At 37.8% G+C, this 12,033-nt stretch overlaps 1 protein-coding gene across 1 annotated transcript in view; it reads left to right on the top strand.

The window, feature by feature from the left end:
- Positions 1-4,785: 4,785 nt before the first annotated feature.
- Positions 4,786-12,033, top strand: part of Smp_156290 (putative jumonji/arid domain-containing protein) — a gene marked incomplete at both ends in the record, with an annotated part of 38,915 nt that continues 31,667 nt past the window's right edge. Inside the window, 9 exons of the mRNA XM_018799416.1 lie at positions 4,786-5,016; positions 5,058-5,195; positions 5,231-5,458; positions 5,494-5,556; positions 5,591-5,881; positions 5,917-6,165; positions 7,698-7,786; positions 10,522-10,804; positions 11,568-11,877. Of these exons, the coding sequence (XP_018651207.1) occupies positions 4,786-5,016; positions 5,058-5,195; positions 5,231-5,458; positions 5,494-5,556; positions 5,591-5,881; positions 5,917-6,165; positions 7,698-7,786; positions 10,522-10,804; positions 11,568-11,877 (1,882 nt within the window). The remainder of the gene's footprint in view (positions 5,017-5,057; positions 5,196-5,230; positions 5,459-5,493; positions 5,557-5,590; positions 5,882-5,916; positions 6,166-7,697; positions 7,787-10,521; positions 10,805-11,567; positions 11,878-12,033) is intronic.

Genomic DNA, 12,033 nt, shown 5'->3' with positions numbered 1-12,033 from the left:
TCTGATCATGAATCTGGTAGGATTCATCAGTTTATAGTTTGTTATATTAAGTCTTGATCCTGCTGCCTGAATCAAATCGGCTACCTCATCCTTCCAGCTCTTTTGTTGCTCAAAATGAGTGGAAGACAGTCTAAAAGTTGCAAGGAAGGACAGTAATCTACACCTCAAGATGCGTCATCAGTAAGAGGTGTAGTTCATAAGACCGTGGTGATTTGATCGATACCAAATATCATAGCTGATCGTGTTTTCTGCCCCATTTAACGTCTAGTGACGATCAAGGCACACAATACTGTCTACGGCGTTGCTTCTGCACTGAGCGTACGCCTATGGGCAAAGATATTTATCAGACAATCTGTTTCGAACCATGATTTTTGCTGGTCGTTTCCTGTTATCTCAGATAAGCTCCCGTTTGTACTTAAGGTTAATTGTCTAGTTTTCAGAGTAATATATATGGGGCTGATCTGTTTAGCTATCTGCTCTCAGTCACCTTAGTATTGTAATCATCTAAATCCGAGTCCTTTAACTACTGCAATATTATTCGCTTATTTTGATTTCTTCAGACTATTGTTTGGTAAGACTCGGATAATGAAAGACATGGATTGCGACCCCGTGAAGCTGATATACATTTACTAACAAAAATTTGTTTTAAATTGTGCGGGCGAGAGTTTTTTTTACCGTGAAACATTTGATTGCAATTGAATACATCGCAATATGCATAACAACAGGAGTTCCGGAATTTCTTCTGAACGCAGAGGACAGAAGAACTATAGTTCTTTCTATTTGACCAAAGTACTACCTTCTGTGTGATGTAGGAGGTCTTCTTAAGTCAACAATGCTAAATTACATCACACAAATTCATTTCAGCTCATTCACATTTAACTTAGGCGCAAAAGCAAATTATTTAAAAAGGTATGCAATGCCTGAAAAGACTCAGCATGTGCCATACAGCCAAGGGTTTCTTTCAGGACGGTTAAGCGTATTAAACTGCAAAAGAAAATAATTATGAAAAAGTGTTCGGTACCCGAAAACCAATAAGATTATTCCGAACAAAATGAGGTGAAATATCTATCTGCAAGAGTTAGAATGACCTTTTCTTACAGGTAATAAAATATCGAAAACCACCGGCCCAACTGAGCTTAGACCTTGGCCTTAATCAATTACTACTTCAATGTCAATGTCTAGGGATTGTGTAAGGAAAGTAAATAATAAAGGCATATATTAACCGACGTCAAACAATTAAAGGTCAGATAAAGAAGACTGAGAACTATAAATGCAGTAACAAGATTTCTGATCGAATGTTGGCACTCAAGACAGGGCGGTGGACTAAAGAAATAATGGTATTGTTCAATACAGCACTTTCGAAAGATTTCTACGGTGTTACGTCTTTTACAGCTATCATCAGACAGAAGTGTATCTTTGAGGTTCCTTAGGTTGCCAACAGGACGCTTTGGCGAAAATCTATTCATTTTCATTTTAGGGTTCAGTCTATCACTGTTACCAACTTGCTTTCCACAGTTAACATGAACGTAATAGATTGGTCTGTCACAATAATAGTTTGTCCAGAATATGAGGTAGATAATAAAAATGTGCAGTCGAAAACAACGGGGAACACAAAATAGATAAAACATTTTAGTTCAGCAAAATAAAACACAAAAACCTAAACAAATAGACTGAAATCAAACAAAATCCGACCACGGAACATTTGGTTCAATCAAATTGTTTGGTGCTTAAAGCGAAACAAAAGCATCATCAACAACAGGCTTGAAAAACTGAGCCAACCACAAGAATCATAACTTAACACTGATCATAGTGACAGGTCACTTGTCTTTCATAGAGTAAAGGAGCGTGAAAGCTCAGAACCCAGAACCCGTTTTGAACATGACATTGAGTTGATAAAAGATCCATTAAACCAACTAGTACCTCAGGAGTTCTCTGGAGTCACCTTGCTAAACGTTTACAGATCAGGCAGCTTAGTGGACTTGGAAAAATCAAACCAAGCTGCCAAAAGTAATATTTAAATCTATTAATGAAAACGACTTAATGATACAAAACGGACATAAACACTAAAGAGGTTAGGAATTTTTGTCCATAAGTACTTGCCGCTAGCGGACCCTATGAAAAGACGAGAAGCTGAAGTAGAACTAAAATTATGGTTAGATGCTGGGGAGAATAAGCCTGAAAGTGTAAATTTTTGAGTGGTGAGGATTCGACAGAGAATGATGCCTAAGCTACTTTGGGTGCATCACGGAGCCATTTAAACGGTTTTCAGATCTGTTACATAAATCCCCGTGGCTTTCTCAACAAGCGATCGGAGCTAGGTGTACAGATAGACTCTACCTGGTCGTATGTAATCACAGTTACAGAAAATCGGCGGACGCAGTCTGTAGACAGTAAGCAACTTGATTTTCACGGTTTCGCATCAGTAAGGGCTGGCAGAATCTAGAAGGAAGAGTAGCTCTATTCATCAGAAATACTAGCGCATTTACTCCTATCAATAACATATCCCATTAAAATGGGACATGAGTAAGCAAATATACAGGATACTATACATTCAGTATATTGGTCAATAAAACGAGAGCCTCCGATTGAAACGGCTTAGGATGGATTCAGAAATTCGTACGTAGAAGTCAATACACTACACATACCCTCCGCAAGGTTGAAATGTTGTAAGAAAAAAACCTTATTGAGGAATATATAAAATAGCCGAAGCACTTATACTCGCACATAAACCACGGAACTTAAAGAAGAGGAAATATGGGAGTGCTTTGGGTAGGCAATCGTGCTGCATCACCAGTGTAGGGCGACTATGGCACAGATCAGGTATTCTCAAATCCCTTTACCAATGTATATACCATAGAGGTGCACTCCCCCTCAGTTCACATAGTCCGCACACACACGTCGATCACTGTGACTATTAAAGAACTCGAAGTTTTTGGTCTGCTAAGTGAGCTTGATGTAGGCAGATCCATGGCACTGGATGAAGTGCATACTAGGTCACTAAAGGGATTAGTAAATTTTGTCGCGAATCCCTTAAGCAGATGTCTCAATCTACATGAAAGGCAGGGTCAATTAGCAAAAGATTGGAAGGATGCTATAGTAAATCCAATATTCAAAACAGGTATGTGACATAAACTTGAAAACTATGGACCCGTAAGCCTAACCAGTGTGGTTGTTGAAATTTTGGAAAATATTATTCGGAGGGTGTTGTTAAAGTATCTCGAAGAAAACCGAATTCTTTCGGAAAAGCAGCATAGCTTTAGAACAGGTTAGTCCTGTCTCACTAAATTATTAGTAGCCCGCGAAAGTTGGTGCACTCTGAAGGATCAAAAGTTACCTATAGATGCAACCTACATTGACATCAATGAGGTTTTCGACAAAGTTCCTCACAACAGATTGTTATATAAGTTACGCAACATCAGGATTGAAGGAAGGACAACGGACTTCATAGTTTGGTTTTGAAGATACGACTATTTTTCTAGTTTGACAACTAGCTACCAGTAACACCTATATTCAAAGCTTTCCCCAACCGAAATCAGAAGTCAGATGCGAAGGGATCGGAAAGATATATTTGATACGTTATTAATATATCGAGAAGCGTTTGCTCTAATCTGGCTAGTGAACGTAGGAGCTGTCTCCCACGCTGGTTCGAAACGTGATCTGGTACGAATGCATGACCGAAAGCCTTCAGTTAACCAAGTCCACTTAAACAACGTGGTCATTATCCAATGTCGAACACTTAGGAAGCTATTGATTTAGGGGAATTATTTACAGCTACAGTGTCAATAAAGTGCACGGGTGAGATCACAGTTGTCTAGCTGGGAAACTGTGCTTAGCGGAATGCTTTAGGGTACAGTTTGGGGACCAGTGTTGTTCCTCCTGGACGTAAGTGACCTTCCTAGTCTCCCATCACCACTGGTTTTGTTATATGCTGACGATGTCAAGATATGGAGAGCGATAAAAGTAAAGGTGATAGTTTGGCGCTTCAAAATGACCTGAAAATATCATCTGAATAGTTTAAAATTTGGCAGTTGCTTTCAAGTACATTATGAAGCATATTGTTAACCGAGGTACATATACATACACTGTGAACAACAGTGAGCTACCTGTTATCAAGACACACAATGATTTAAGTCATCGTTAGCCAAGTTTCAAAAACTACACTACACTGCCGTGCGATAACCGCTAAAGGTTTTAGGATCCGATGGTCTATGCTTAGGGCTCTTAGACATGTCGATGCTAAAACCTTAACTTTGTATATGGTATTCGTTCGTCTAAAACCCGAGTACTGCATATAAGTGTCTAGCCGCTACCTAAAAAGGGGCAATGAGCTGTTGGAAAAGGTTAGAAGAACCGAAACTTAGCTGATTCCCAGAATGGCACGGCGTCCATGTGATGCTTGACTGGTTAAATTAAACCTATCTCGATTGTAATATAGAAGAACCAGAGGCTACTTCACCACAGTTTTTAAATTACTTAGTGATAAGTTTCCCTCTAATATTCCTTCGTTTTTCTTGTCTTCCAAAAACAAAGAATTTACGACGACACTTTGAAAAAGTTCACAAGCCCAAAACAGATTACTTGTCAGTTGACTATCGACTTTCCCATCGAATAATCAATGAACGGAATTCATTACCTCAACACGCGATTGAAGCTCCATCTGTCGACGCTTTCAAAAGAAAGTTGAATCGACTGAGAGACCATCATTATCAGGACAAATACAGGCTACCTAGCTTCCTGTCCTTTCCAAACGGAAACTGAAATGAAACTGAAGTATCCTGTAGAGATATGAAGGTCGTTGAAACGTATGATGGTAGCGGCTGTTCAAAACACTTAGGAAATGGGTTTATGAAGTCTCAATCATTCAGTTTTTCTCCTATGCCTTTGGATTTCATCCGCCCTCCACCCGCCCCAGTTTTCAACCCAACACCTGAAGAATTTACTGACCCTATTAGTTATGTTCAACGTATTTCCCCGATAGCATTTAATTACGGAATTTGTAAAATACGCCCCCCAAATGTAAGATTCCTACCATATTTATTATTTATTAATCTTGGCAGGGTTGGAAGCCACCTTTCTGTGTCGATCAACAAAACTTTACTTTTGTCCCCAGAGTTCAGGAGTTGTCTGATGTTTGTGCGTACAATCGTGTAAGATACCACTTTATTACTTCTCTGATAAATTTTTGGGAGGCTCAGGTAGTATGGAGTACCTAACGATTGAGTTTTTTTAGGATGTTACCCTGTTTGTCCCCCAAATAAAAGGAAGAAGTATCAATATTTATCGATTATGGAAACAGGTTCAGAGTGCTGGCGGCTACCAGACTGTGTGCGAAAAAAAGCTTTGGTGTAAAATTTGTGGGGAAATCGGCTTGCCAGCAGTTCCGTCTTTTGCCTCTTCTCTGTCCTCACACTATAAGAAGTACTTATTGCCCCATGATACATTTATCGCTGATGAATCGGTGTGTACTATTATTGTTTATATTATCATTTATAGGTTAATGGTAATGAGCATTTAGAGTTTTCATGTTCAAGTCAGTCGCGAAAAAATAAACCACCGGTATACAAAAGTTTAAGTAACTTGCTCCTTTTAGGTCGAAAAGATGGTATGCTCTGTGTGCAACCTTGGTAATGATGACAAATACCTCCTCTTGTGCGATGGTTGTGAAACCTATGGAGCATGTCACACGTACTGCCTTGATCCACCTTTGTCTGATGTTCCTAAGGGAAACTGGTACTGTCGTTCTTGCATAATAAGAAGATATAAGCGGTTAAATCGATATGAAGTTTTTGGATTTAAAAGCTCAAATGTAAAATATACTCTTCATACATTTGGGATTCGGGCTGATGATTTCAAGGCAAAGCACTTCGGAAAACCAACGCATGTAAGCTTTTCATGCACTCTAACTCATCCTTTTAGATGGTTTCACTTGAAGAGGCTGAAGCGGAGTTTTGGCGCCTTGTTGGCTCCGAAGATACTGGAGTAAGTGTGGAGTATGGGGCCGACCTGAATGCTCGTGAACATGGGTCAGGCTTCCCAACTTCCCGACAAGGAAGGACCAGTCAGAAGTCGAAAAACTATGCTACTTCACCTTGGAATTTGAACAACACTCCTCTGCTAGATAATTCTGCTCTTAGATTTTTACCACGGAATATATCGGGAATGATAGTAAGTCCTGAATGTTTATGTATACATATTCCTGTGATTAGGTTCCTTCCTGCTTATCCGAATGGGATAATTTATGCTAGAAAATAGTTTTAAATAACTAAGAAATATGTTTATCATTGTTTTGGTCATTCCCCTAGACAGTTAAATTCTAAGTAGTCAGCTTACTCTTCGTGTGAGTGTGTATATTTTCCTGGTTTTACCGTAAACTATTTTTTTAGTTGGTTATCTGATAACTGTGTAATTAAATATAATTCACAAAGTAAAAAGGGATAGGAGAGCGGTTGTGGGTATGCATCACGAAATAAATGTTTCAGGTAGTACTTTATTCACAGGCTTTTACTACATGTATTATCACTTTTTTAAAAGACTCACCGACTACTCATTTGGAGCCTACAATCGATGTGTAGTTTTTTTTACCAACAACTCAAACCAAGAGGTGGAAGAACAGAAATGCATTAGGCATCTGACTATCATACATGCACACTCTGGACACCATTATCTATTCCATTAAGTTTGAATTAAAATGTTCACTTCTTCAACAGGATTTAGTTTAGTTGTGTTTTGTGGATACTACTGTGAAACCTATCTAGTCACTCAAAGGTGCTTTTGTTTTGAAAATGCACTACCTTCGTAGCCGATTTTTCTTATTAAGTGGAGCATAGTTCTGTCAATCATACGCGTCATTTATCATCATAGAACATAGTACGTTTGTATATATATTGCTGCCTCACTGGTAAAGTGCAGACCTGTTGCACTAAGAAGCCGATATATGACCTCTACTTCTAGTCTTAACCATAGCATTTTTGTTGGATCGTAATCCGTTCTGTCCTAATGTTCCAAAGTGTATCTCACTATCATTGTAAATTTCCTCAGAATCTATGGGATCGGAAATTAGAGTTCTTCTAAACGTGGGTATTTCTAGAGAACAGTTTCCAGTCATTATCCATGTCATTGTCATACTTACAACCATTGTCTAGCAAATCCCAATATAACTGGTAAGCAGCCAGATTGTTGGAATCTGAGTACACACAAAAGAAAACATGTTGATTCCTCTTCAGGATATTTAGTTATCTCTTAGATGTTCAAAGGTTAACTGACTGATTTTTAAGTCGAAAAATCAATCATATAATGAAGTTGACATTGATAAAATCGAGTTACAATAACACTAACTTTTGTGTAAACCTTTGGTTCATTGTTTTACACACCACTTCCCCTGTAGTGATTTGTTTGCATAAGAACTTGATAAAATAACTGTCCACTGAAAACAGTTTGTCTTCATTTACCGGATTATTTTACCACTTACATGATAGATACAAATGCTACTTTACTCCCTTTTCCAAAGAGTAACCAAAGTGGAGTTCAGAGTTAAAACTTGATGTCTTAAAGGTATGTCTTGAACCAATGAGTCACACTCTACGTTGGATTTTGATCATTATTTATGTTCACGAAAGTGTTATGTTGACTTGGAATAAATTTCGTGACGTAAGATTGTTTTGCATTTAGATTTGATTCAAAGTCTATCTTAATTTCAGATTCCTTGGTGCTATGTTGGTATGGCGTTTTCTTGTTTTTGTTGGCACACAGAAGATCATTGGAGTTACTCCATTAACTATCTGCATATGTAAGCATTAATCTTATCATCTGTGATTCTTAATATCTTGTTTTACATACCTAATTAAGTGTTATATACTTAACGGGCTTGTATTTCTATGTACAGTTTACATTTTGACATACAGTAGTATAACTCGGAGGGAGAGATATACTTATTAAATCTGAAATCTTTAAATATTGGGACTGATAGCTATTTACTTCCATGTTTTTTAGATTGATAAATTCCAGCTTAACTTTGGTTTTAATTTCTGAGATGCAAAGTGCTTTTTTGAAAACAAGTTGATTTGGAATGGATATGTTTTCACATTATTCATCTAAACTTCTGTTTTTGACAATCCCGAGTTACATTAGCTGTTGCAATGTATTTAGTGAAACAGAAGTTCAGTGATTGGGGGACACTTTCATCAGGTAAATCTCCAGAAGTTGAACTTTTACCGGCAGATTCACTTGCTGACTTAGAATATGCCGATGACATAGTCCTATTTGATGAAGACGCTGACAAAATGCAGTCTTCTGACCGCCGTAAGAAATTCTCCTCCTCGAAGTGCAAAATGTTACTTCAGGATTAGGTTGCTTCGACACCTGAACTAATGATAGAGAGTGAAGTAGTTGAACGTGTTGACCGCTTCACTTATTTTAGTAGTCTCATCAGTCCTTGTGGTCTGGTGTGTGGCGATATGTCAGCACGGGTACAGAAGGCTCGACCAGCTTTCACCGACTTACGTCATTTATTGCGTAGGTGAGACATCCGTCTACCAACCAAAGTAAGGGTTTACTGCGCAGCAGTTCGTCCCATCCTACTTTATGGCAGTGAAACATGGCCGGTAAGAGTAGGGGATATTCGTAGGCTACTAGTATTCGATTAATGGTGTCTTCGAAGCAGTTCTCGTATATCCTGGGACCACCGAGTAAGTAATGCAGTTGTTAGGAAACGGGTACTAGGTAAGGATGGTAGACCGACTGATGAAGTAGTGAAACTTCATCAGTTGAGATGGCTGGGACACATGTTACGTATGCCCCACCACCGACTGCCCCGACGTGCAATGTTTTATGGTGTAGGAGTAGGTTGGAAGGAAGCTAGGGGCAGCCAGACCAAAACATGGCACGAATTCATGAAGTCACAGACAAGTGAACTGAGCCATGTTTGTAGGCGTAGACTACCTGGCTGGGATCGGCGAGGTGATAGCAACCGATGGTTAGAGACCTTGAATGACATGGCTCAGAATCGTTTGCAATGGCGCAGGTGCATTCACTCTCTGTGTTCTCCCAAATTCTAATCTTAATTCTTCATGTCGCTTTCTTTTTTCTCTTTCCAAATTTATTTCACTGGATTATACCCCTTGAATAACATCTTCAAACCCTAATCTTTCGGATTACTGCTTATACTTTTACTACTTCTACTACTATGGGATTTGAATTGACGATTGTATCTGTGTGCTAATGTGGTATGACAACTTGAACTGATGTACTTACGTACGTACGACGTCCTACGTTGTGACTGACTGATTGGGGGACTCGACTTTCAACATTTCTACCATGGGTTTGAGCGGCGTCTCATTTTTCGGTTTAGAGAGCTGAGTAGCATCACTCATACATTCAGGAAAAGCATGATTTAAGATGTAATACGTGGATTTATACTTGGTTATTGGTTCACAATCAAAAAATCAAGGAACTTAAGTTTACACTACCTTGTTTCTGATATATATATATATATATATATATATATATACGTTCAAGGACATACTGTACATTTTTTTCCAAAATCAAATATCTTACCGTTTATCTTGTTTTTAATATTATTTAAATCTCGCTAATCAACCTGTTCGTTTAATCTCTATGCTAGTGTGGCGTGAGAAGTTTAGCCGATACACACCTGCGCCATACTATTTTGATTATAACTGAATGACTAGCCCCAGTATGACGCCATAATGTTGTGCAGCTTCAGTTGTTCGAGTATTGGTACATACAACTGGATGCATTTTTCATAAAATAACAATCATTTTACAATGGAAACTATCACAACTAGTAGATTATAGCGCAGACTTAATAGTGGTGTGGTTGTTAAAGCGCTCTAATGGATATGTATTGGTGGTGATTCCTTTCTTCGTTTTATTGTTGCTCACGTCTATGCTAGGAATTTGTATGGATCTGTTGATAGTTCATTAAGATTCGATGATATGGCCACGTGACATATCAGAGTAGAAACAGAGAATCTCTTTGTATCCCCCGACCTATTTGAATTGTGGTATGGCGAGGTGACCAACTATTTTTTTTTCTGTCGAAATTTACTGTGCATTATTTGTTTTACATATTACTCCGTGGTTGTAAGATACCCCTCTTAGTGTTGAAAGATACAAGTAGATCACAAGTATTTAGTTGTAGATGTCGTTTTGGCTCACATCTGATAAAGCCACCGACTGAAATATTGATTACAATAATTCTATTTTTCTATCAATTCTTTTTGTGTAGCGAAGCATGAATACTTGGTCCTATCAATATTTTTTACGAGATCCTACAATATTATGTTTGTCCGGTTCTCTGAACCTTGATACTCTCAGTGATCTAGTTTTTATGTTGCATACATACAAATAACGCTGTTACGATTTAGAGTCTAACAATTTTCGAAACGCTTTTTTATATACTTAGCACCTTGGCAATTTAACTTGTTGGAAAATCATGCAATTCAGTGACATTTCTCATGTACTATATCCGATTATTTTGTTTTGTCTACTCTGAACATTTCAGGGGTGAGCCGAAGACATGGTATGGAGTCCCAACGAACTACGCTGATGCTTTCGAATTGGCTATGCGTTCTGAGGTCCCTGAATTGTTTGTCAATTCTCCAGATTTATTGCATCATATGACTACAATGGTCTCACCATCTAGACTCCAAGCACATGGTGTCCCTGTTTATCGTACTGACCAAATGGTCGGTGAATTCGTAGTAACGTTTCCTCGTGCTTTCCATGCTGGTTTCAACCAAGGATTTAACTTTGCAGAAGCAGTCAACTTTTGTCCGGCAGATTGGGTAAACATAACAGGGCTTTCTGCCGATGAATTCTTGTTCGTTTGTTTTGCACTCAATCTTTTGAACGATTATTCAAATGTTGGATGTGTAGGAGAAAAAAAGAAGGATAAGATGCCCAGTTTTGTGTATAGAGAGATTTTGGCAAACCATATATTTTTGGTGTTATGTTGTCTCTCTAAAGTTATACCTAAATGTTAACTTGAATTGCATTATCACCTAGACGTGTAGATGTATTTAGCTAGTAATTTGATTCTGCGTTCTGATAAGGTTGTAAACAACTTACTCTAATTCAATAATAATTAGTAGAGCACAAGTTATTATCTTTGATTTTAGGAAATTTAAAGGTTAGGTTAACTAAAGGGATACACATTCTTCATTTTATCAGTTGTTGGTCATCTAGACACTGCTTATTCCAAAATTCAAAAGTTATTAGCTTGGTTTGTATCTCCAAGCTTCGTGTGTGTGATTGAACGTGATAAATGAATAAGTATGCGATAAGTGTTGCTATTGTAGACAAAATTTTCAGAATGCTTGAAAAAGTTGTTTATCAGATCTAAGTAGTTATTTGGTGTTCACTATTTTTATTGAGATGTTAGATTTATTTTAATCTGTATAAGTAATGATCTTTTAAGCATCGTTTTGTATTTTGTGATGTTGTAGTTTACGCATTTTGTGTCCTAAATGAACTGTTGTAATGATCTCATATGTTGCATATTATTTCAAACGTTCTTAACTGACACTGTCTTGTTTTGATTTATTTCAGCTTGAATTTGGGCGAAACTGTATTGAGCACTATGCACTTTTACATAGAACTCCAGTTTTCTCACATGCAGAATTGTTGTGTCGTATGGCTAAGTCTGTTGAACCACTCAGTGTGGAATTTCTAACGGTTATCACAAAACAATTAGGCGATTTACTTACTACTGAACGTAGTTTAAGACGTCATTTGGCGAGGATTGGTGTTAGACTTACTGAACGAATGGTTTTTGAAAATTCGGAAGACGAAAAAAGAGAATGTGATTTATGTAGGACAACACTTTACTTGTCATCATTGGGGTGTAAATGTTCGGAAAGTAAGAAATTTAACGAACAACTATGATGTGCTTTAATGTTAATCTATGCGTTATCATAAACAGTATCACTTGTGCATTTAAAGTTATTTCTAAAGCTAGAACTATGGTAATCCAAACAGTTTGCTAAGGTCGTTTGTTCACTGTTAAGCTCTTTAT

Source organism: Schistosoma mansoni, chromosome 3, assembly GCF_000237925.1.
Source record: "Schistosoma mansoni strain Puerto Rico chromosome 3, complete genome".
NCBI classification, from domain to species: Eukaryota; Metazoa; Platyhelminthes; class Trematoda; order Strigeidida; family Schistosomatidae; genus Schistosoma; species Schistosoma mansoni.
This window is presented reverse-complemented; position numbering and strand designations above follow the sequence as displayed.